At 46.5% G+C, this 19,597-nt stretch overlaps 3 protein-coding genes and 1 pseudogene across 4 annotated transcripts; 2 read left to right on the top strand and 2 right to left on the bottom strand.

Annotated features, from left to right (window-relative positions):
* Positions 1 to 1,903: 1,903 nt before the first annotated feature.
* LOC307235164 (palmitoyltransferase ZDHHC18-B-like) lies at positions 1,904 to 9,099 on the top strand. Its single transcript, XM_080007163.1, has 9 exons — positions 1,904 to 2,418; positions 3,563 to 3,723; positions 3,999 to 4,148; positions 4,411 to 4,548; positions 4,855 to 4,926; positions 5,134 to 5,231; positions 5,351 to 5,463; positions 5,876 to 5,969; positions 8,005 to 9,099. The coding sequence occupies exons 1-9, from the start codon at positions 2,162 to 2,164 to the stop codon at positions 8,236 to 8,238; spliced, it is 1,317 nt and encodes a 438-aa protein (XP_079863289.1). The 5' UTR covers positions 1,904 to 2,161; the 3' UTR covers positions 8,239 to 9,099.
* A 660-nt stretch (positions 9,100 to 9,759) lies between these two features.
* LOC307247741 (fat storage-inducing transmembrane protein 1-like) lies at positions 9,760 to 11,424 on the bottom strand (annotated as a pseudogene). The gene is made up of 3 exons: positions 11,414 to 11,424; positions 10,672 to 10,882; positions 9,760 to 10,276 (listed from the first exon to the last, which is right to left on the bottom strand). The product of its transcript is annotated as a fat storage-inducing transmembrane protein 1-like (transcript).
* Positions 11,425 to 13,601: 2,177 nt separating this feature from the next.
* On the bottom strand, positions 13,602 to 17,422 carry rpl15 (ribosomal protein L15). Its single transcript, XM_080007118.1, has 4 exons — positions 17,360 to 17,422; positions 16,251 to 16,432; positions 16,022 to 16,158; positions 13,602 to 13,950 (listed from the first exon to the last, which is right to left on the bottom strand). Exons 2-4 carry the CDS (start codon positions 16,420 to 16,422, stop codon positions 13,645 to 13,647), a joined length of 615 nt encoding a protein of 204 aa, XP_079863244.1. The 5' UTR covers positions 16,423 to 16,432; positions 17,360 to 17,422; the 3' UTR covers positions 13,602 to 13,644.
* A 296-nt stretch (positions 17,423 to 17,718) lies between these two features.
* On the top strand, positions 17,719 to 19,582 carry nkiras1 (NFKB inhibitor interacting Ras-like 1). Its single transcript, XM_080007150.1, has 3 exons — positions 17,719 to 18,338; positions 18,457 to 18,698; positions 18,816 to 19,582. Exons 1-3 carry the CDS (start codon positions 18,245 to 18,247, stop codon positions 19,056 to 19,058), a joined length of 579 nt encoding a protein of 192 aa, XP_079863276.1. The 5' UTR covers positions 17,719 to 18,244; the 3' UTR covers positions 19,059 to 19,582.
* Positions 19,583 to 19,597: the final 15 nt, after the last annotated feature.

The following is a 19,597-nucleotide window of genomic DNA, read 5'->3' as shown; positions in this document are numbered from 1 at the left end:
GTCCACAAGAAAAGCGACGAGAGCACCCGCAGGCTGGCACCCGGCGCTGCGTTCAAGGCGTACGGGATATATATATATTTTTTTTTTTGTTGTTTGGTTTCGTTTACGTCGTTATATAACCCTAAATCTTTACAATTATTTAAGTAATTACTCAATCATAACGTGATAATATATGAACACATATAATATATTACACTGTATATCATATCGGTTATTATATCATGTCTATGCAAATAAACGATAGGACGTTCCTCTAGATTGATATTACAGCTGATATGTTGTATTTATAGCTTAATTAAATATAAATGTGTTTTTGTATTTATCCAGGCCGATTTACTTTTTCCCCTGTACGCTGTTGTAGGCTGTTCTCTGCGACGCTGCGTGCGGGTAACCAGGCAAAACTCCCAAGTTCAAGCGGGATGTACGATTTGAGAGATCGCCGCTGCCCGTAGATGTTTCTAAATACGACGGTTCATATTTACCTACTCTCCCGTGTGACCCGAACGCAGCATCTGGCGCTTCTCGCCCTGCTAGCTTAGCTTCTCCACCGGCGCCACCCGCACCCGGCTCGGGGCGTCCCGGCGGGGCGGCTCGCTCTGGGTGCTCACCCAGCCAACCTGCGACGACGACAACAACAACAACAACAACAACAACAACAAAAAAAGACAAACAACAACAACAACAACAACAACAACATATCGAAAACGCCTTCGCTGCGAAATGCTTTCGCCTTGGGAAGCCCCCGGAGCTACGTCGTGATTAGACCGCCGGTGCAAAAATGTCACGGCGTGTGGATTCATAAAAGCCGTCGTTGAAGCTGACGTGCTGCTGACATTACTTGGGGGGTTGTGTTTGGTGCAGTTGGTGGGCACCGCCATTACCCCAGTAGCTCTAAATAGTATCATGTTATATATATATATGTTAACGTTGACCGTTCACTCAAATGTCGATGTATTTGCTCTCATAGAAATGACGGAGGACGAGCGGAATCAGCGGGGTCTCTGCAACCTGTTCCCCAGCTCACTCGCTTAAAGTCGGTTGTTTCACAGCACGCAAAACAAAAACAAACATCCCTTTAAATAGGCCACGGCGCGGTACGTTTCCCCGGGGGGGGGGGGGGGGGGGGCTTGCGACCGGACAGGTGATTGGCTCACAGCGGCGTCAAGGGAAGTAAATGGACGTTTCATTGGTTGAAAGCGCGCGCGGGGGTCCACGGCCGCGCGGCGTGCGTGGCGGTCTTCGCGGGCGCGAGAGCGCGAGCCCCTCTGCCCGGCGACGAAAAGTTCGGCCCCGTTTTTACCGACTCGGTCCGCGGCGCCAACTGGTAAAAAAAAAAAAAAAAAAAAGGATTCGTTCGACCGTCCGACGCCCCGCTCCCATTCGGGTTTGGTGTCGTGCGCCGGTGAGCGAGGGGGGGGGGGGAGACCTCCGGCGAACGGGAGTTAGTTACTCGGGGGGGGGGGGGGGGTCGCCTCTCGAGAACCCTTTTAATACTTGTTCTAAATGATTTCTTTGTGCGGGAGAATGCAACCGTGGCCCCCGGGAAATCCTTTACCCTGATTAAAAAAAAAACAAAAAACCAAAACAAACCAAAAAAGACGACGTTTGTTTTGGCAGAGAAATGCAAGTGTCAATGTCCAAAATCATTCACTCAAGTCAAAAGGGCTTATTCTGCTGGGGTTTCAGTCACATTCACTATGAGTTACGTCAAACGCCTTCATTTATCTCGGAGTGATTCTTTTTCAGTCATCCCGCGGACGTCGCCCCACTCGCTCCGTCGCTCTTGCCGGGAGGGGGGGGGGGGGGGGGCTGACTCCCGACTCCCGAGCCGTTTAAAACCACCGTTCGCTCCGAACGACTCGCTCGCGATTCTCGCACCGCCGCCTCTGCCGCAGAAATGCCGAGACGCGAGACTCGCTCCAAGCCGGCGCGGTCTCCAGAGCGTGGATTCGTCGCCGACATTTTTAGGTGTGCGGGTTATTTTCGGTTTTTATTCCGACGCCACTAAACCCCGCGAAGCATCCCCTCCTTTCGGGGTGATGGAAGCCGCCCTACCGGTCGACGGGATGCCCCGTTGCCGCTGTGTCGGTAACGCCGGGAGCCGCCGTCCTAAAGCCGCCGCCGTCCAGAGCGGGAGACCCGCGACTCCACGACGCAAACTATGAAAAATTGCGAATACCAGCAAATCGACCTCCACACGCTGTCCACACCGACGGCCACCCCCCCGCCACGGCTCGTCGAGGACAATGGGGACCGCGAAGAAAAGAAGGTTAAAAAGCCCAAAAGAAAGTGGGAAGTTTTCCCGGGCAAGAATCGCTTCTGTTGTGACGGGAGGATCGTCGTGGCCCGGCGGAGTGGCGTCCTGCCTCTCACCCTGGGTCTGATTCTGGTCACAAGTGGATTGTTCTTTATTTTCGAGTGAGTGTGTTTCATTTTGTCTTCTTCAAACCTGAAAAACAAACAGCACACATCGATATGTACGTTATACTCTGTACTGTATAATATACAGTATATTATAATGTATATTGTTCAGTATAATCTACAGTAGAATAAACGGCATATTATACTGTGTATTATACCGTATATTACTTGCATATTACACTGTTTATTATACTGTATATCACTTGCATATTTTACTGTATTATTCCGTATATTACCTGCATATTACACTGTATATTACCCATATATTACCTGTATATTACACTGTATATAACACTGTTTATTACATGTACAATGTCTACCTTTGATGTTCCAGTGATGAGCCTAATACTGTATTCCTTACCAGCGTCATTGGTTACATGTGAGCTGTTTTGGGTGTACTGTAGCAGTGATTCTCAATCTTTTTCATATCAAGGACCCTCAGTTTGATAGCATTTAGTCTCCGTGACCCTAATTTTTAGACAATATTAACTGTTAGATGTGATTTTGTCCAAAATTTCATACCTGTATGTCCTCTAGTTGGGGAGATAACCGTGAAACTCTGAAAAATGGTCCTTATTGTACAATTCTCTAATGGCGGTAACGTATTATTAAAAAAAAACAATAACGGTGAAGTTTAATTTATAATACATTTACTGGGGGCTCCCTGGAGCATCATAAACGACCCCCGGGGGGTCCCTGGGACCCTCATTGAGAACCACTGTAAAACGACATACTAGTTCTGCGTATATAGACACACACATTACACTTCCGATGTGTACGCCGTCTACAGGGATTAAAGTGGTGATTAAATCCGTTGAACTTTGATTAAAACTAGATCCATGGGCAAGTTAAAAAAAGAACGAAAGAAAGAAAAGCCCTCTGTCTGTTTGTGAGACAGCTTTTGTAAGGGGGACGGGACATTAAACGCTGTTCCCTGTGCCGTCTGATTTTCTCTCCAGGGATTATCAAAGTGTGGCCTCATCTTATTTTATCTTATCTCTCCCAATCTTTTCCTCCCAAACCGAGGCTGTCGCCCCGGAAGCCGGAAACCATCGCACGTGTTCTTACAATGGAATATCCTCCCGCATGTGGTCGTCCCCATTTATCCCGTTTGTACCTCCGCTCCTTCTTGTAATCGCAGCTGCCCCTTTCTGGTCCGACACCTGACCGGCTCCATTCCTGTGATCGGCGGGGTGCTCTTTGTATTCGTGGTCATCACCCTGCTCCAGACGAGCCTCACCGACCCGGGGATCCTGCCCAGAGCTACGGCCGACGAGGCTGCGGACATTGAGAAGCAGATCGGTATGGTGGTAAACAAATAGCCCTTTTTAAAATCCTATTTCATTACAAGACCTGAAGGATGGGACTTGAAAGGATGAGTCTCATGTGATGCCTTCTGTGCTGTAAACAGCTTCCCAGGAGCTGACTTTTATCCTCGTTCACATCATTTTCCCTTTCCCTGGAATCGACCTTTTGCTTCAAGCTTTTCTCGAACTACAGCTTCACCAGCGTGGAGCGTCATTCCAAGTTCCACGGTGTTCACACCGCTCCGCTCCCCCCTGCCCCTACCTCTGCAGATAATGCCGGCAACACCACCTACCGCCCCCCACCCCGCACCAGGGAGGTCCTCATCAACCAGCAGGTGGTGAAGCTCAAGTACTGCTTCACCTGCAAGATGTTCCGGCCCCCGCGCACCTCCCACTGCAGCCTGTGCGACAACTGTGTGGGTAAGCTGCAGGCGCGGCCATGACATTTACCCACAGTGGATCAATGGCGCACCAGGCGCACCCTTTTGGCGACTCCTAAAACTCCACGTGATCTACTGGTTTTCGCAATTATTCTCACTGGGCTTGAATGCAAACCGATGGGGCAAACGTTTTTAAGCCTTAATAAACATAAAATCTTCTTTTTTGTTTTGATAAAGCCTGGGTTGAAAAACAGCAAACCTATCCTTAAATGGTCTGATATCTTATATACTTTAACCTGCAGAGCGCTTCGACCACCACTGCCCGTGGGTGGGGAATTGCGTGGGCAAGCGCAACTACCGCTTCTTCTACACCTTCATCGTGTCGCTCTCCTTCCTGACGGCCTTCATCTTTGGCTGCGTGACCACTCACCTGGCGCTAAGTACGTAGCACCCGCTCCCTCCCCCCGTTCTATATTCAGCGCCATTTTCTTTACCACGGGGAAGAAAAAGAGGATGGGTCATGGTGATATTAGCCACCAGCACACCTGGTTGGGAAGAATTCCTCACGTTGTGTTTAAACTTGTCTGTATTGAAAAGACGGTGGGGATCAGCACATTGGTGAGTATTGGAAGAGTAGTCAATAGTTAAAGGGTTAGCGGCAAGTCTTTCCTGACCCAAACTTTGACTGCTAGTAGGAACCGTACTTCACTGTGTGCCACATCTTGACCTTTTTTGTTATTCCACAGGGGCCCAAGGTGGCAAAGGCCTGGTATTTGCCCTCCAGGAGAGTCCCGGGAGATATCCTTTTACCCATAACTGTGTATTTCTCAAATTTGCACTAATCCGCAGATTATTTTATTCATTTTTCACCATTCTTTTCTTTGGCCTTTTATCCCCTCTGCCTTAAGATTTCGGTCCTCATTGGCTTTCATGGTTAAATCAGGGTTACATTTAAAAAAAATAACAGGGATGCACAATTTCAATGTGTCTCGCTGCTGCTATCCTTGACCCCTCTGGTACTGCAGTGGAGCTGGTGATCTGCTTCTTCTCCGTCTGGTCCATCCTGGGCCTCTCCGGCTTCCACACGTACCTGGTTGCCTCCAACCTGACCACCAACGAAGACGTGAGTATTTTGTTGGTTTTCAATTTTCGTAGGGTTTTTCAACATTTTTCTCATCCTGCTCTTGTGCTTGTCGCCCCCCCGCCTCCCTTTGAGAACCACTCCTTATTGACTGTTCACAGATTAAAGGCTCCTGGTCGGGGAAGAGCGGGGCAGAAGCTGCCACCAACCCCTACAGTCACAAAAACATCTTCATCAACTGCTGCTCTGTGCTCTGTGGGCCCATGCCACCCAGGTTAGCATCGTGGGGCTGAAAATTAGATCGTGATATAGGCCCAATGTTTTCATTCTTCATTTACCTACTTTGAATACCACAGGGCAGAATCACCAATCGAAAGGATAGTGGCGACCACAGAGCTTTTATGACAGCAGCAGGAAAATGGACAGCAGTGATATTGAAATAGATGAAAAGCTCCATTCGCCCACGCCGGCTGTTGAATTAGCCAATTTAAAAATAGAAATAAATAGAAGAAGGTATATGACGTGGTAATACTTGAATAAGTTGTTTTTGCACATTTAATGCAGAAGGAATAAAGGAAGAATCTCCCACAGCTATGAGTTGTTTCCATTCAAACTTTGTTAAAATATATTGTGACTGTGAACCATCATAACTCTAGAGACTTCACTGAACTGCATTTCTCTCCCAGTTTGATCGACAGACGAGGCTATCTGCCCACGGAGCAGTCCACCCAGACCAGGGCCGCGGACATTGAGTTGCCCTCTAAGGACCAGATAAACGTGGTAGGAGGGACATCGATCTTCGCTGGCTCTGGGTTTGCAGGGATCCATCCCTAGCACTCTGCCTGTGTTTCCTGACCCCCCCCCCCCTTAACCCTTCCTTTACCTTGAGAGAGAGAGAGAGGGAGCTTTGCTGTCTGCCACAACCCCCCTAACGTGACTCCTCCTGACCTTTGGATCACTGACCAACCGTTGTGTTTTGTCTCAACCTCATACTCTCAATTATTCATTTATTTGCTTTACAGCAAAAAAGTTGCGAAAAAATCAGATGTATTTTCATGAGAACCTTTTTATAACAATGGTAATGCATTGGGTGCTATCTTGATATACAGCCAAACATTTCTTGCATCCGTTTTTGGCTTTCTAAAAGTGTACAGTGTACAGTGTGGGTTGGTTTCAGTCGACTCTTTAGAGTAGAATGTTTCTTTTGTGTCGTACTGTGTAGAGTGACATAACAGCTGCTGCCTTTGGTTGCTAAACGCCTCAATAATGGTGGTACAGTTACATGGTAATATTCTGTTAAGTGCCGTTTTCCATGTGACCGATATTTACATTATAATTCTAGAATGATAATATTTGGTGTTTGGTGTTGACCGTGACAGAAAATTGAATTTTAAAGGCCAATTTCACAACATGGGGAAAATCGGGTGCAGTTAATAATTGAATGTTGCCATGGCAGCCAGCTATAAACAAAGCAGATTATCACTCATGCTTAATTGACTAGAAGCTAGCGTCAATAATGGAGAGTGAAACGGAACGTAGCTACTCCTCAAAATAGACTTGGAAACACTGTCACTCAGTCACAGGTGAAGAGAGGTGAACAGAGCCTGTGAAGACATGATTTTCAATCGTGGTGAGTGGGCGTGCCAGCTTGAATAATCATCTTTTTTTGCCAAGTACTCATTTTATTACCTGTCGGTTATTAGTCAATATATGGCAGCATTATCTATCCATCACATCTGCCTGTGTGGTTGTGGTGTTTAACTGCCTCCAAGACGTGAGTTTTGTGTACCAAATATCCTCATCCTCACCACCGTGATTTATTTCTTCACGCCTGAGTTTCATTTTGTTTTGTCTCATTTGTTTCACCATATTATATTTGTAAAAAACAAATAATCATTTTAACGTCGATCTCTGTCATGTCAACATAGTGCAATTGAATGAACCCAATTTTTATTTGTTTTTCGTCATCGTGTTGACAAATGTATTTAGATGAACAATCCGGAAACAATCTATCCTGACATCACCATGTTCAACCTGGGCTCACCCCTCCCACTGTGTGTGTGTGTGTGTGTGTGTGTGTGTGTGTGTGTGTGTGTGTGTGTGTGTGTGTGTGTGTGTGTGTGTGTGTGTGTGTGTGTGTGTGTGTGTGTGTGTGTGTGTGTGTGTGTCCTGCCACCATCACTACCAGGAGGAGAATTGTTTGGACTTTGCTGTGTCCCACACTGGCTGAAGTTTGCCTGTTTTAGTGCAGCCAGTACTTGGGCACAAGGTTGGTGTAATTTAGTCGGCCAAGAGGCTGGTGTGTCTGTCTCTGCCTTGTGACCTTGACACCCTGTTCGCAGATCGCCTGATAGGCCTTGTTCCTTTGCCTTTGGCTGGTGAAGTTCACTCTGGCTGCCTTAAATCATGTTGTGTTTTTTATCACACGGAAATTACTGAAAACTCCGGTTGAGTTTTTTTGTAGGAACACTGACAGTCTGGCCTGTTCTTTTAAAGATATATATATAAAGATATATATTATAAATACTAGGTCATTTGTCGACCAAACTATGGTGTTGGAACTCAGATCCGGTAATTCACACATTCAAGTGAGTGCTCAATTGGGGTCATCCTAAAAGTTTATGAAGCTATTTCAAATAGTAGAACACTTTCAGTGGAACAATTAAAACACTTTGCATTGAGTGAAAATGGCATTCTGACTTCATGTTAACTTTTGTCTTTTACTCTATCTGTCTATCTATCTATCTATCTGTCTATCTATCTATCTATCTATCTGTCTATCTATCTGTCTGTCTGTCTGTCATGTCTGTTGGAGTCGGCCGTGCACCTCCCATGTCCTCAGGTGAAGCCTCAGGCGGACCCAGCCAACGACCCCGCGACGGGCACCTGCTCCGCCGTCACCCCGGACAACCCCCTCCCTCCACGCCGCGCCAAGCCCCAACACTCCAAGCGTGGGAAACGAGCGGCCACACGACGCGGTCCCGACTGTGCGTCCGGTGCCCACAGCCCTTCCCCAACCTCTCCGGACGCAGGCCACATCGTCGGGTGAACGGGAAGGATATTTGCGGGCATGCTGTGAAGCTTGCAATGCCTGTGATACAGTCTTCGAATTATATACTCAAAGGTCAACGCGTGGTACAGTGAGTCACAAATCAAATTTACTGCACAAGCGGAGACACCAAAAATATTGTGAAACTGTACACCTTTGTTGCAAACATCCTTCGAGGATCCTGTCAACTGTTGTTCAATGCAGTTACACCTGGCCTGCAAAACTGAATCTGCGCAGGAATCGAGACTGATGGGGATAAAAAAAGGCCTCAAGAACACTGGGAGAAGAGCAAAAACTGCATGATCAGGAAGAGCCTGACATTTATTTTTGTCCACCATGACACATTTCTGTTAAGCACAAGTCCAAGCCCCCCCCCGTAAAATAATGCAATGCTGTCGTCTTCACACAACAACCCCCCCCCCCCCTTTATTTGTGCGATTTGACAAATCTAAGAAGACGTCTTGTGCGATGTGTGGACTGTAAAGGCTTGTTATGGCTCTCAGGTGGTGGTGGTGATGTGTCAGTGTACAATATGCAAGTTCTACATGGAATATACTATACTGTTGATGTTTTGCTCACATTGTTACCCGATTGCGATAGTTGCACACACAAAAATTGCCAAGACCCGACGATCAGCGTCTGCACTAACACTAGAGTACTCTCCTGTAGTTGACCTAGATTGTGTTCCTCCATAACAAGTGTTGACACTGAGTAGAAATGTCCTCTAAAAATCCCTCAGCCCAGAGGGCAAAACACCAGGTGTATTTCAATGGATGAATATAGTGCATTTTGTCTGAAGTGCAATTTTGCAATGTCAAGCCCCTGTCAAAATGAATCAGGATGAAAATAAAGTCATGTGATGATGTGGACTTTTCTGCGCTACACCTACATGGGGGATGTTTGTTCATGTTATTCTCAGGAAAGAAAACACATTGATATTAATATATTATGAAACAGAGTACAGACTGCTCCAATTGTTTTCATCGATGCTATTATCATTAAGAACTATTGGGATGTTGGTAATTGACCAAGTATCGATTTTTACCACTAAGTGGCCAATAACAATCTTTATTTGTCCTGTAGACCTTAATATCTACTTACGTTTGGGGGAAATCGTCAGTAGAATTTTTGACAGGCTAATTGAATCCGGCAGTAGTGTTACCATAGCGGGTTATTAAGTTTCATAAAAACAAAGAATAAACCCAAAGTGTATGAGATGTGGCGCCCCCTGGGCATATAGCAGGCAAAGTAGTACGTAGCCGCAGATCTGTCTTGCAGATCGGAGTATAGATTCACAGATGACGGTAATGATGTCAAGTTACACATTTTCAGTAAGAAAGTTTCAGTTACTTCCATGTTGATCCCATAGTACACTGTTATTGGATTGAAATCTGGCTTTATGATTATTTTTCAATTTGTTAATCAAGTTTATTAATCTCCCTGAAGTCCATCTCCTGGTTAACCCGGACAGGCCCGGTTGGTTTTGTGTCGACACAATCCCTGGTGGAGTCCCCTCCACCCTTAATAACCCAGAGCCCCCCCCCCCCCCCCCCCCCCAAGCTGCTGAGAGGGCAACTGTAGAAAGTGGCCGAGCAGACACAGCAGTAGAAACATCCAGAGCACCAACAGAAACGCACGGAGCAGGAAGAGGATTCTCAAGGGGGCTCCTGGTGACCGGACGGGGGCCAAAAACTGACATTTCCTCCGCAAGCAGGAGGCAGCCTGTAGCCATGCCAAACCATCCCAGCTTTGAGACAGGAGGCCTTGGTCTGGTCCTCCTGAACGAGAAGCAGCTGTCCCAAGGGGTTGGCCCTCTGGATTGGACTGCCGTCCCCTGCAGGGGTCACAGGTTCATAGCAGGTCCCCTCTGCCTCCTCCAGGAAGGTCACAAGACGCCGAAGGCCCCACCCACCAAAGGAGCCTGGCGATTGCAATTCGAGAGAGGTGGAGGACGGAGCATCGGGCTGAGAAGGACAAGAGGAAGACAAAGGAGCCGGTGAAGACGCAGGTCCACCCCCAAGCCAAAAGGAGGAACATCCTGGGGCAGTTATAGTCGCTAGTCTGTATGGCAAACAGTACAAAACCATGACCTTTTCATTGAAATTTTTGTCCGAGGCATTGGGCATGTGTGGGATGAGATGGAGCCGGCGTAGCAAATCCTACTGGTTCTGCATTTGCACTGAACCCCATTTTGATTTGGGGTAATGACGTATATGGTTCATGCATGACACAAACATTAAGACATTTTAAATGAGGCCATAGCAGCAGTTGGATCTACTGTTTATAGTAAAATAATACAATCGGAAATCTTCAGTGGATCATTTGATATACATATTAATGTTAGATGTTGAATATTTAGATGTTGGTGGAGAAAATCAGAGGGTTTTCGGCAAACTACTTTCTTTTGCGTTTTATACTTCTCACAATCCTCACCTGTAGGATGTAGTGGTTCCTGTTGGCGAAGATGCTGTAGCCGGACACCCAGAAGCTCAGTGTAGGTCCAAACATAACCAAAGCCGAGAGCAGCAGGTGGAAATGAAGCCTGGCCAGGCCGCTCCCTAAAATACCGGCCAGCGGGTTGGTAGCAAACACCAGAGCAGTGCCAACTCCAATGCCATCTTGTGTAATTTCTCCAGACTGATCTCTGACATCAAGCCATTTTACGAAGATTCAGCCTTCGACTTCATTGTGTGGTTGGTGTTTTTCCCTGCAAATTCCACTTGGTTTTAATGACATGCCCTGCCGCTCAGTCAAGAGAGGTCTGTGAGGTGTTGAAAACACTGCAATCTACCCCCCTGTGACACCTCTTCACTTTAGGCCTGAACCACAGCACATGGTTTATAAAAATACAGCTTTTCGCTCCCCCAAACCCCTGCCCTCCACAACCCGCTTGGTGGAAGTACCACACAAATAGAAACGTGTGTCTGGGAGATGATTCAGAGAAGTATCATGAAGGTTGCACCAACATGGCTTCTTAAAGCATTGATGCTCCATATTGATTGGTGAGCTTTTTCAGTTTGGTTCTACTTTGGTGTGTGTTCTTAAGAGTCAGCTGTGGCTGCCAAATAGAAACAGTCACTCAATCTCCACTGCATTTGGCAACAGGAACAGCTGCCACTGTGCGTTTATTAAAGCACCAGCACTTAATGTGGGGCTTACTTTTAGCCACTCTCACAGGCTTTCCATATGGCATAGTCAGGCAATTGCCTGGAGCCTCACACACTAGGGGGCCTTGTGAATTTGTGTGGATTTTTTACGTATGTCGTCTGAATTCATTACATAAGATTAACCAAACCAGGTGAAATCTGAGACGCACTGACGCAAAGTGGAAAAGTGTGCTGTGGTCTGACGAGTCCCCAATTCAAATAGTTTTTGGAAATCATGGGCGTCGTGTCCTCCGGGCCAAAGAGGAAAAGGACCATCCAGATTGTTATCAGCGCAAAGTTCAAAAGCCAGCATCTGTGATGGTATGGGGGTGTGTTAGTGCCCATGGCATGGGTAACTTGCACATCTGTGAAGGCAGCACTAATGCTGAAAGGTACATACAGGTTTTGGAGAAACATACTGTATGCTGCCATCCAAGCAACCTCTTTTTCAGGGACGTCCCTGCTTATTTCAGCAAGACAATGCCAAGACACATTCTGCATGTGTTACAGCAGCGTGGCTTCGTAGTAAAAGAATGCGGGTACTGGACTGGCCTGCCTGCAGTCCAAACCTGTCTCCCACTGAAAATGCGTGGCGCATTATGAAGCGCAAAACACGGCAACGGAGACCCCGGACTGTTGAGCAACTGAAGTCGTTCATCAAGCAAGAATGGGAAAGAATTCCACCTACAAAGCTTCAACAATTAGTATCCTCAGTTCCCAAACGCTTATTGAGTGTTTTTAAAAGGAAAGGTGATAAACAGTGGTAAACATGCCCCTGTCCCAGCTTTTTTGGAATGTGTTGCAGGCATCAAATTCAAAATGAGTGAAAATTTGCAAAAAAACAAAGTTTATCAGTTTGAACATTAAATAGCTTGTCTTTGTAGTGTATTCAATTGAATATAGGTTGAAAAGGATTTGCAAACCATTGTATTGTTTTTATTTACATTTTACACAATGTCCCAACTTTATTGGAATTGGGGTTTGTAGTTGACATTGTATAAAAATCACCCACAATTGCTGTAATAAAATGTATTCCTCCATATCTAGTCCTAAAACAGACATATCGAACACAATACCCAAAATGGGTTTTAGACTAATCTAAAGCAGTCAGTTTAAAGTACTGATTTTTCCCTTCCAAGTCCTGTTCCTTGAATCAAATGATTGGAGGAGACATTCACAAGACGCATTGGTTCAAGGAAATAAGTTGTTGGATGAGAACTTCAGTGTTTGAGGACTTGAGGGTTTGATGCCAGGTGAGCTTTTGAAAGGTGGCAATACAAGACCAAGGCTGAACGTGGAGGCAATTCGGTGTTTGATTCCCTCCCCTTAAGGGAAGTGGACCTCACCACTACAACCACGTGGTTGTAGATAACTGTTGTGATCAGTGGGGAAGTGTCTTGAAGATGAAAGCAGTTCTTTCATGTCTAATTGCACACTATTTCTATGGCCATCCAACATGGAACCACTGCACCAAATTATGAGGTGTTTCACAACTTCAGCCACGCACGACTTTCTCTCAAACCCCCTGAGTAACATCGCTCCCAGGGGCTGTGGAATGAACGACTTAAGTCAGAATAACAACCTATCAAGCGATTCAACCATTTAAGGCAATTTTCTTTTCAAAAGCTAGGCCACATGTATAACATGCACCGCAGAGTAAATAAATTAATGTTAAGGAATCAGTCTTAATTTAAGTGTAATTAATTGTTATATTTCAATACTCCCTTACACCACTAGAGGGAGCGCGCATACCATTACTTAAGCTCTGACATTAGATCAGACCTTTAAGCCTCACTCAGATCGCCAACCTTTTACAAAAAACACGTTTCCGATTTTACTTTAATTTTGTAAATGACCACATTTTGAATTTTATTTAGCTACAACTACAAACAATATTCAGAATTCAAATTCTGGTCTGTTTTGGCTGGTTATTGAGCATTTAACTGGATGCCAAAATATTTGCAGTCAAGAGTGCAGTAAACAGAAAAATAGAACTGCCCAAAATTGACAGATCCTCTGATTCCTACAGTGGTCCAAGAATGAATATTGGTCTTTTCCTGCCTGCAATAGATATGAAGATGTCAACCGTTTTTTTTTTGTTTTTTTTACAGGATTCAGCGATGCTAAAGTGTCAGCGTTGGTGAGGGTTCGTTTTTAATATGGACCATGACATGGCCAATTTTGATGAGGTTTGCAGTAAAAAGACATCTCAAATGGTCACCATAAAAAGGCATGTTTATTTGTTTAAATGTACAGACGTCTAGCGATAGCGGCGCAGTTGCAGGGTGTTGCGTCTCTTCCAGGCAGCGCGGCGGGAGCCACCAATGGTCAGGTGGTACTTGTGGCCCTTGCCCAAGCCACGGCTCTTCTTTCCTGCAGACGTCAGGCCACGCATCTCTCTGTGCTTGTGCACTGCCTTTGTGATCCACTGGGTGTCTGGGTTGCGTCTGATGGCCTTGTGGAAGGTGTCGATGAGGATGATCTCAAAGAACTTGTAGGTGGAGTCCTCACCCACCCAGTAGCTGCTGAGAACCCTCAGTCCTCCACAGTGACGACCAGCACGCTCCTAGAAGACCATGAGAATTGCTCAGCATACAATACAGTGGCGCTTGAAAACATAACAGAGGACAACTACAGGCTGTGAAACCAAACTAGCTCCACCTACAAACAAAGCTTGATCCTACAAGATAAACAAAATGTACCCATGTCCTTTGTTTGTATGTCCACTTTGTAGATGTTCTGGTCTTCCCTGTACCTGCTACACCACCACACTGGCAATTGTGGCTTTAATACACACTCAAACATCACCTCTGTGATGGATAAACTGTTTCACCCCACTCTCTGTACATTTAAAACATGATTGATATTACATACATTCAAGAAAATTGGTAATTACATGTGCTTCCCCCCTCCCCAAAGCCATGTTCAGATGGCAGGTGGAAGACACCTTGGCATCAGGGCGGCACAATCGCAGCGTTGATATTGGCCTCCACAATTAATCAGGCCTTTTCTCTAATTTGTCGTCTCAGCGTCCAGTTCACCATAGGTGCTGCGATGATATTACAGTGCAAACGCGCCCATAAAGTTCTGCAGCTAAGTGCTATTTGTTTGTTTTACATCTGATCCCAAACTATCCATGTGTGGAAAAGTAAATCTGTGCACTAGTGGGAGCTGCTGCAACACACACACACACACTACAGACACAGGAAACTGTGCTTTTTTTTTTTGTTGCAAAGTTTTTCCAAGTTGTTTTTTGGTTTTTCTTGCAAAAAACCATCAAGTGTAATTGTTTTAGTGTAATCTTTGTTTGGGAATATTTTTTTATTTGGTGGCATTCATTTTTGTACAATTTAATGTATATATTGCCTTCATCCACATGAAGCAAGTCTTATTTTGATTCAAAGATTTGTACAATTGAGTATATTTAGAAAATACACTATGTGAAGGCAATTTTGATAACGATTTACAAAATGCTATAAAAGAGTATGGAGTAAGAATGGATGAATAGTGATAAATAATTGTGATCACCATATTGAGCAAATGAACCGTGATTATCATGTCAGCCATAGCCGTGCAGCCCTACTATGCATCCAACCAACTGGAAGTGTGTTGGCACACAGCGCTGTCTGCTACAGCATTTTGATCAGATGATTACTGGAGATTTTCTTGCAAGTGTAAATCCTGAACCAGTTTCATCACACGTATATCCAGCTTCGTGTACATGTGATGTCATTTGAGCAGATAGAATACTTGATGGTCGGGATTGAGAGGAAATCACAGAATATACATTCACTGCTGGCAACAGTGGCCCAAATCTGATATTTTTTGCTCATATGTGACTCAGATCTGTTTTTTTTACAGACAGACAAACAGTATTAAACAGCACAAAGCACATGGAAACTCATCTTCTCAATTTGGGCCATTTTCATATGTAGTCCTAAATCAGATACAGGTCTGATTTTTTGCAATGTGACCTGTCATGAGAATTCTGACTTTTATCTGACTCTACAGCGACACTCGTCAAAATCCTGTATTGGCAGGAGTCAATGAAAACAAACATGGAAGACAGCTGTGATGGAGGTAGTCAGTGGAGGGACAGTGAGGTGTACTCAAGTTAAGCAAAACTTGAGTAAACGCTGATTTCAGCGGCCTTAATGTTTACTTTCAACAGCGACAGTGTGACGTCTTTGTTATTGTTCTTCTAAGCATGCCAGTCAGTCCAGGACAGTGACCAATTCACACTGGAATCTGATATTGGCCACGTTTAAAAAATTATATAAACAGCCAAACAAAACAAAACTCAGATCTGAGCAATAAATCCGAATTGAGCACTAAGGCTTGCAGTGTGAGCCCAGCCTAAGTAACCATGCTATACCTCAATCAGCAGTCCTAGCCACCGGCATGACAACCACTCAATAAGACCAGTACCATGTTAAAAGAACTTTCTGGAAATGGGATGCAAATACTTTCAAGAAATTACAGGGAATAAATGGGAAGCAACATTTGTCAATTTCCCCCAGAGAATAGTTAATTAGTTAATTAATAGTTAAAGACATTTAACTAATTGCCCCCCCCCATAAACACTTACTAATTTGCCCGTTAAAGGCCCTGAAGCCGTGTTGAACATATGAACATACCTCAGCGACGGACTGGAGGCTGCGGGCAAACTTGAGCTGGTTGACGCCATGATGCACTGGCTTGCCATAGGTGGCACCCTTGGGGACGGGGCGCTTACGGCCACCACGGCGGATACGGACGCGGTAGATCACGTAGCCTTCATGAATCAAAGACAGAACATGGAGTGTCGTTTTAAGAAGAGTTGATGATGAGATTACTGGAAAAAAAAAAAGACAAATGGAAACTTACCCTGCTTGGCCTTGTAGCCCAGCCTACGAGCCTTGTCGGGTCTGGTGGGCCTTGGAGCACGGTGAAGGTTGGACAACTGGCGATACTGCCAGCAACGCACACGGAGCAGGAAGCGCATCACATCCGACTGCTTCTTTCGCCATAGCTCCTGCATATACTTATATGCTCCCATCTTGATTTATCTGTATATATATATAAAAAAAGAAGACATTCATTCAAAGCATTGACTTTTTTTTTTTTTACCATCGTGGCAACTATTTGTTGGACATGTGGATCTCTCTAGGATGTAACGTCCTTTGTCCACTGCACCAGACCTCAACTTATCTCGTTGAAGCCAGGGGACTTGAGTCTGGTTGGACCCCAAAAACAAATCCCAAGGCTTCAAGTGCAGCTGTAGTCATCCATGACTGGCACGCTACATAAACTGAGCTCATACCTTCGTCCAAAGCCAGACGTACAATAAGTACATTTGTCAAGGCGCCAAACCACTGCATGACACCGCTAAACATTCTCTGGAAAGCTCAGCATTAGCAGACGTGAAGTGTTTTTTTTGGGGGGGTAATGAAAGAATGTTAAAACAGTGAGTGGCAGAGAGATGCTCACGGGCCACACGGGCCAGTGGAAGTAGGGCAACTGCCAACGTGTTTACGATGGCCGGTCAACGTCGAAAAGCTGGGAACGCTGTGGGTACACACTCAACATTATCTTTTGAGGGACCTGCTGTAGCGTGTCAACGTTAGCTTGACCGGCTAACGCGAGTGCCTCACTCTACCGCCTCCTTCCCTTGGGCGGGTTCATCCGCGACTGCTGTTCCGCCAACGAAAGGTTCAATTCAACCGGGAACGTTGACGCGTTTGATGAAGGTGAAGGATCGTCCGCCTCAACCCGGTGCTCGCGGCAGCAACGCGAACGGCTCGCGAAACGACAGAAGCGGAGGGACCCAGGGCTTTAAAACCCCGTCTCACGCGGGCATCGGCAAAAAATGATCGTAGAATACGGACAACTAGCCGCGGACCAAACGGTGCCCCGAACCGCGCACAGAGATCGCCGCGCATTAAAGCCGATTTTTACAGATTGCGTTCAGCGAAAGGCATCAAGTGATGGCTTACATGATGGCGTACCAGCCGGAAAGAGGGAGAGAAATTACCCAGCATGCTTTATCAAACCCCCGGAAGCACCGTCCCTACGGTGGCTCATGGGAAATGTAGTCACTCACCCGTTGTTTGTTGTCGATAAAATTCAAATGCACGTTTGGAGTGTCGGGTTCGAATCGGTTTATTATTATTATTATTATTATTATTATTATGATTATGATAACTAAATCAATATTCATATAGATATTATTTTTGATATCATTAGACGACGTTTGGATCTCGTGAGGGGATCATGAGTTGCACATGCGCAGAGATGGCCATGCGACGTTCCACGCTAATCAGAACTCGGAGAAATCCGCCGCCCTGCTCGGAGGAGTAGGACGTGAGCGGCCGTTTGAGGCGGGACGTCGAGTTGACGGAGATGGCGGGCGGAGCTTAGGCGTAGCGTGACCGACAAACCGTCGATTGCGGACCGTAAACGGCGCCGCAGGTATCCATGTTTTCACAAACAGAGCCAATAGCGTCCAACACGTCGCGCTCGGGATCCCCGAATGACCGCGTTCCCGGTGCCAGTCGAACTTGTCCAACCTCCCGACCGGGAGAGAAGCCACGTCACGGTGGAGATGTCCGCGACGAGACCCGCTGAGACGACACTCGCATGACTGGAGCAGCCGGTGTTACGTGCGGACGCCGCGAACTAAAATACAACAACTTCGCGTGGAGAACGCGGGAATATCGCTGTGGCGCCAGCCGCTCTGGCTAACGCGCCTCGCACCGGGTGACTTGAGCTAGCTAGCGTCCCGGCGTCGCCTCTCCCGGTCTGTTCACGTGTGTCACGCTCAGCTTAACGCTCATCGCATGACAACACGTAGCGCTTCACGCCGACATCCAGGCTGAGAAATGGGGAAAGGCTGCAAGGTCGTGGTGTGTGGCCAGGCTGCCGTTGGGAAAACTGCGATCCTCGAGCAGTTGTTGTACGGCAATCACACTGTTGGTAAGGTCGAAGCTGTGTTGTGCTGTGCCAAGTAATGCACATTTATTACCGGGTGTATTGTTCGCAGCAGGGACTGGTTTTGCTGAAGCTGCCCGCTCCCGGGACCTGTGTGTCCTAGGTTCAGAGACCGGCGAAACCCAGGAGGACGTGTACGTGGCCTCGGTGGAAACCGACCGTGGCGTGAAGGAGCAGCTCAGGCTGTACGACACCAGGGGTCTCCACGATGGACTGGACCTGCCCAAGCACTACTACTCGGTGGCGGACGGCTTCGTGCTGGTGTACAGCGTGGACAGTCTGGAGTCCTTCAAGAAGGTGGACGTGCTGAAGAAGGAAATCGACAAGTCCAGAGACAAGAAGGAGGTGCGCTCTGCTCTAACAAGCTACAGTAACAGACCCTTCCACCCGCTGCTCGAACCCCACCGCACACACACCTAGAATGACGGGGGTCGAAATGAGTTGTGCTTTGCTCTGCGGCAGGTTATGGTGATCGTGCTGGGGAACAAGACGGACCTGCGGGAGCGGCGGCAGGTGGAGCAGGTGGTGGCGCAGCAGTGGGCGCGGGCGGAGAAGGTGAAGCTCTGGGAGGTGAGCGTGGCAGAGCGCAACTCGCTCATCGAGCCCTTCACCATGCTCACCAGCCGCCTCACGCAGCCCCAGAGCAAGTCCGCCTTCCCCCTGCCCGGTCGCAAGAGCAAGGGCACGCCGGCCAATGACATCTGAGCCAAAAACGCTTCCCACCATTCGGTTCTCATCGAGGTCCTTTGTCCCCGAGGAAGGTGGTGGGTGGGCTGAGAGATTTAGGGTTCATGTTATGTCCAGGCCATCTCCAGCGCCGTTAAAGTGGGAGACGTACAGTAGCACCATCTTCAACATGGCCTGGGAGCAATATCTTACGGTTTACTGCCTTGATTTATGATGTAAAATTTTATACTCCCATGTCTGGCGTTAGTTGCACTCATGCCTATTTAAAAAAGCAACGTGTTCAAATTTGTAGCTATAAGCTGATCTAATATTAGAACCTTTCGCTAGGGAAGATATTTATTTTTTAACTAATTTATTATATTATAATTTATTTTCAGCACTTGAATAGATACATTCCTTTAGAAAATCGTATGGCGTGAGAAGCAAATGGTCTTATGTCCCTTGTGTTTCAAGAGCCTAAAATGAAACATTGTTGCGGTAAATGAGCTTGAATGGTATAAAGACTTGATTTAACCAAGAATGTTTTTTCCAGTCGTCTCGTGATGGTGATACTTTTA

The sequence above is a fragment of the Zeus faber genome (genome assembly GCF_960531495.2).
Source record: "Zeus faber genome assembly, chromosome: 1".
NCBI lineage: Eukaryota > Metazoa > Chordata > Actinopteri > Zeiformes > Zeidae > Zeus > Zeus faber.
Note: the sequence above shows the minus strand (reverse complement) of the source record. Positions and strands in the feature narration are given on the sequence as shown.

Excerpts from the sequence above, each read along its gene's own strand:
- LOC307235164 (XM_080007163.1), top strand. The coding sequence starts at position 2,162 with ATGAAAAATTGCGAATACCAGCAAATCGACCTCCACACGCTGTCCACA. Across the intron at positions 2,419-3,562 it reads GGATTGTTCTTTATTTTCGA|CTGCCCCTTTCTGGTCCGAC; the intron begins GTGAGTGTGTTT and ends TTGTAATCGCAG. Across the intron at positions 4,149-4,410 it reads CCTGTGCGACAACTGTGTGG|AGCGCTTCGACCACCACTGC; the intron begins GTAAGCTGCAGG and ends TTTAACCTGCAG.
- rpl15 (XM_080007118.1), bottom strand. The coding sequence starts at position 16,422 with ATGGGAGCATATAAGTATATGCAGGAGCTATGGCGAAAGAAGCAGTCG. Across the intron at positions 16,159-16,250 it reads GGGCTACAAGGCCAAGCAGG|GCTACGTGATCTACCGCGTC; the intron begins GTAAGTTTCCAT and ends TGATTCATGAAG. Across the intron at positions 13,951-16,021 it reads GCCTCCAGTCCGTCGCTGAG|GAGCGTGCTGGTCGTCACTG; the intron begins GTATGTTCATAT and ends ATGGTCTTCTAG.
- nkiras1 (XM_080007150.1), top strand. The coding sequence starts at position 18,245 with ATGGGGAAAGGCTGCAAGGTCGTGGTGTGTGGCCAGGCTGCCGTTGGG. Across the intron at positions 18,339-18,456 it reads GTACGGCAATCACACTGTTG|GTTCAGAGACCGGCGAAACC; the intron begins GTAAGGTCGAAG and ends TGTGTGTCCTAG. Across the intron at positions 18,699-18,815 it reads AGTCCAGAGACAAGAAGGAG|GTTATGGTGATCGTGCTGGG; the intron begins GTGCGCTCTGCT and ends GCTCTGCGGCAG.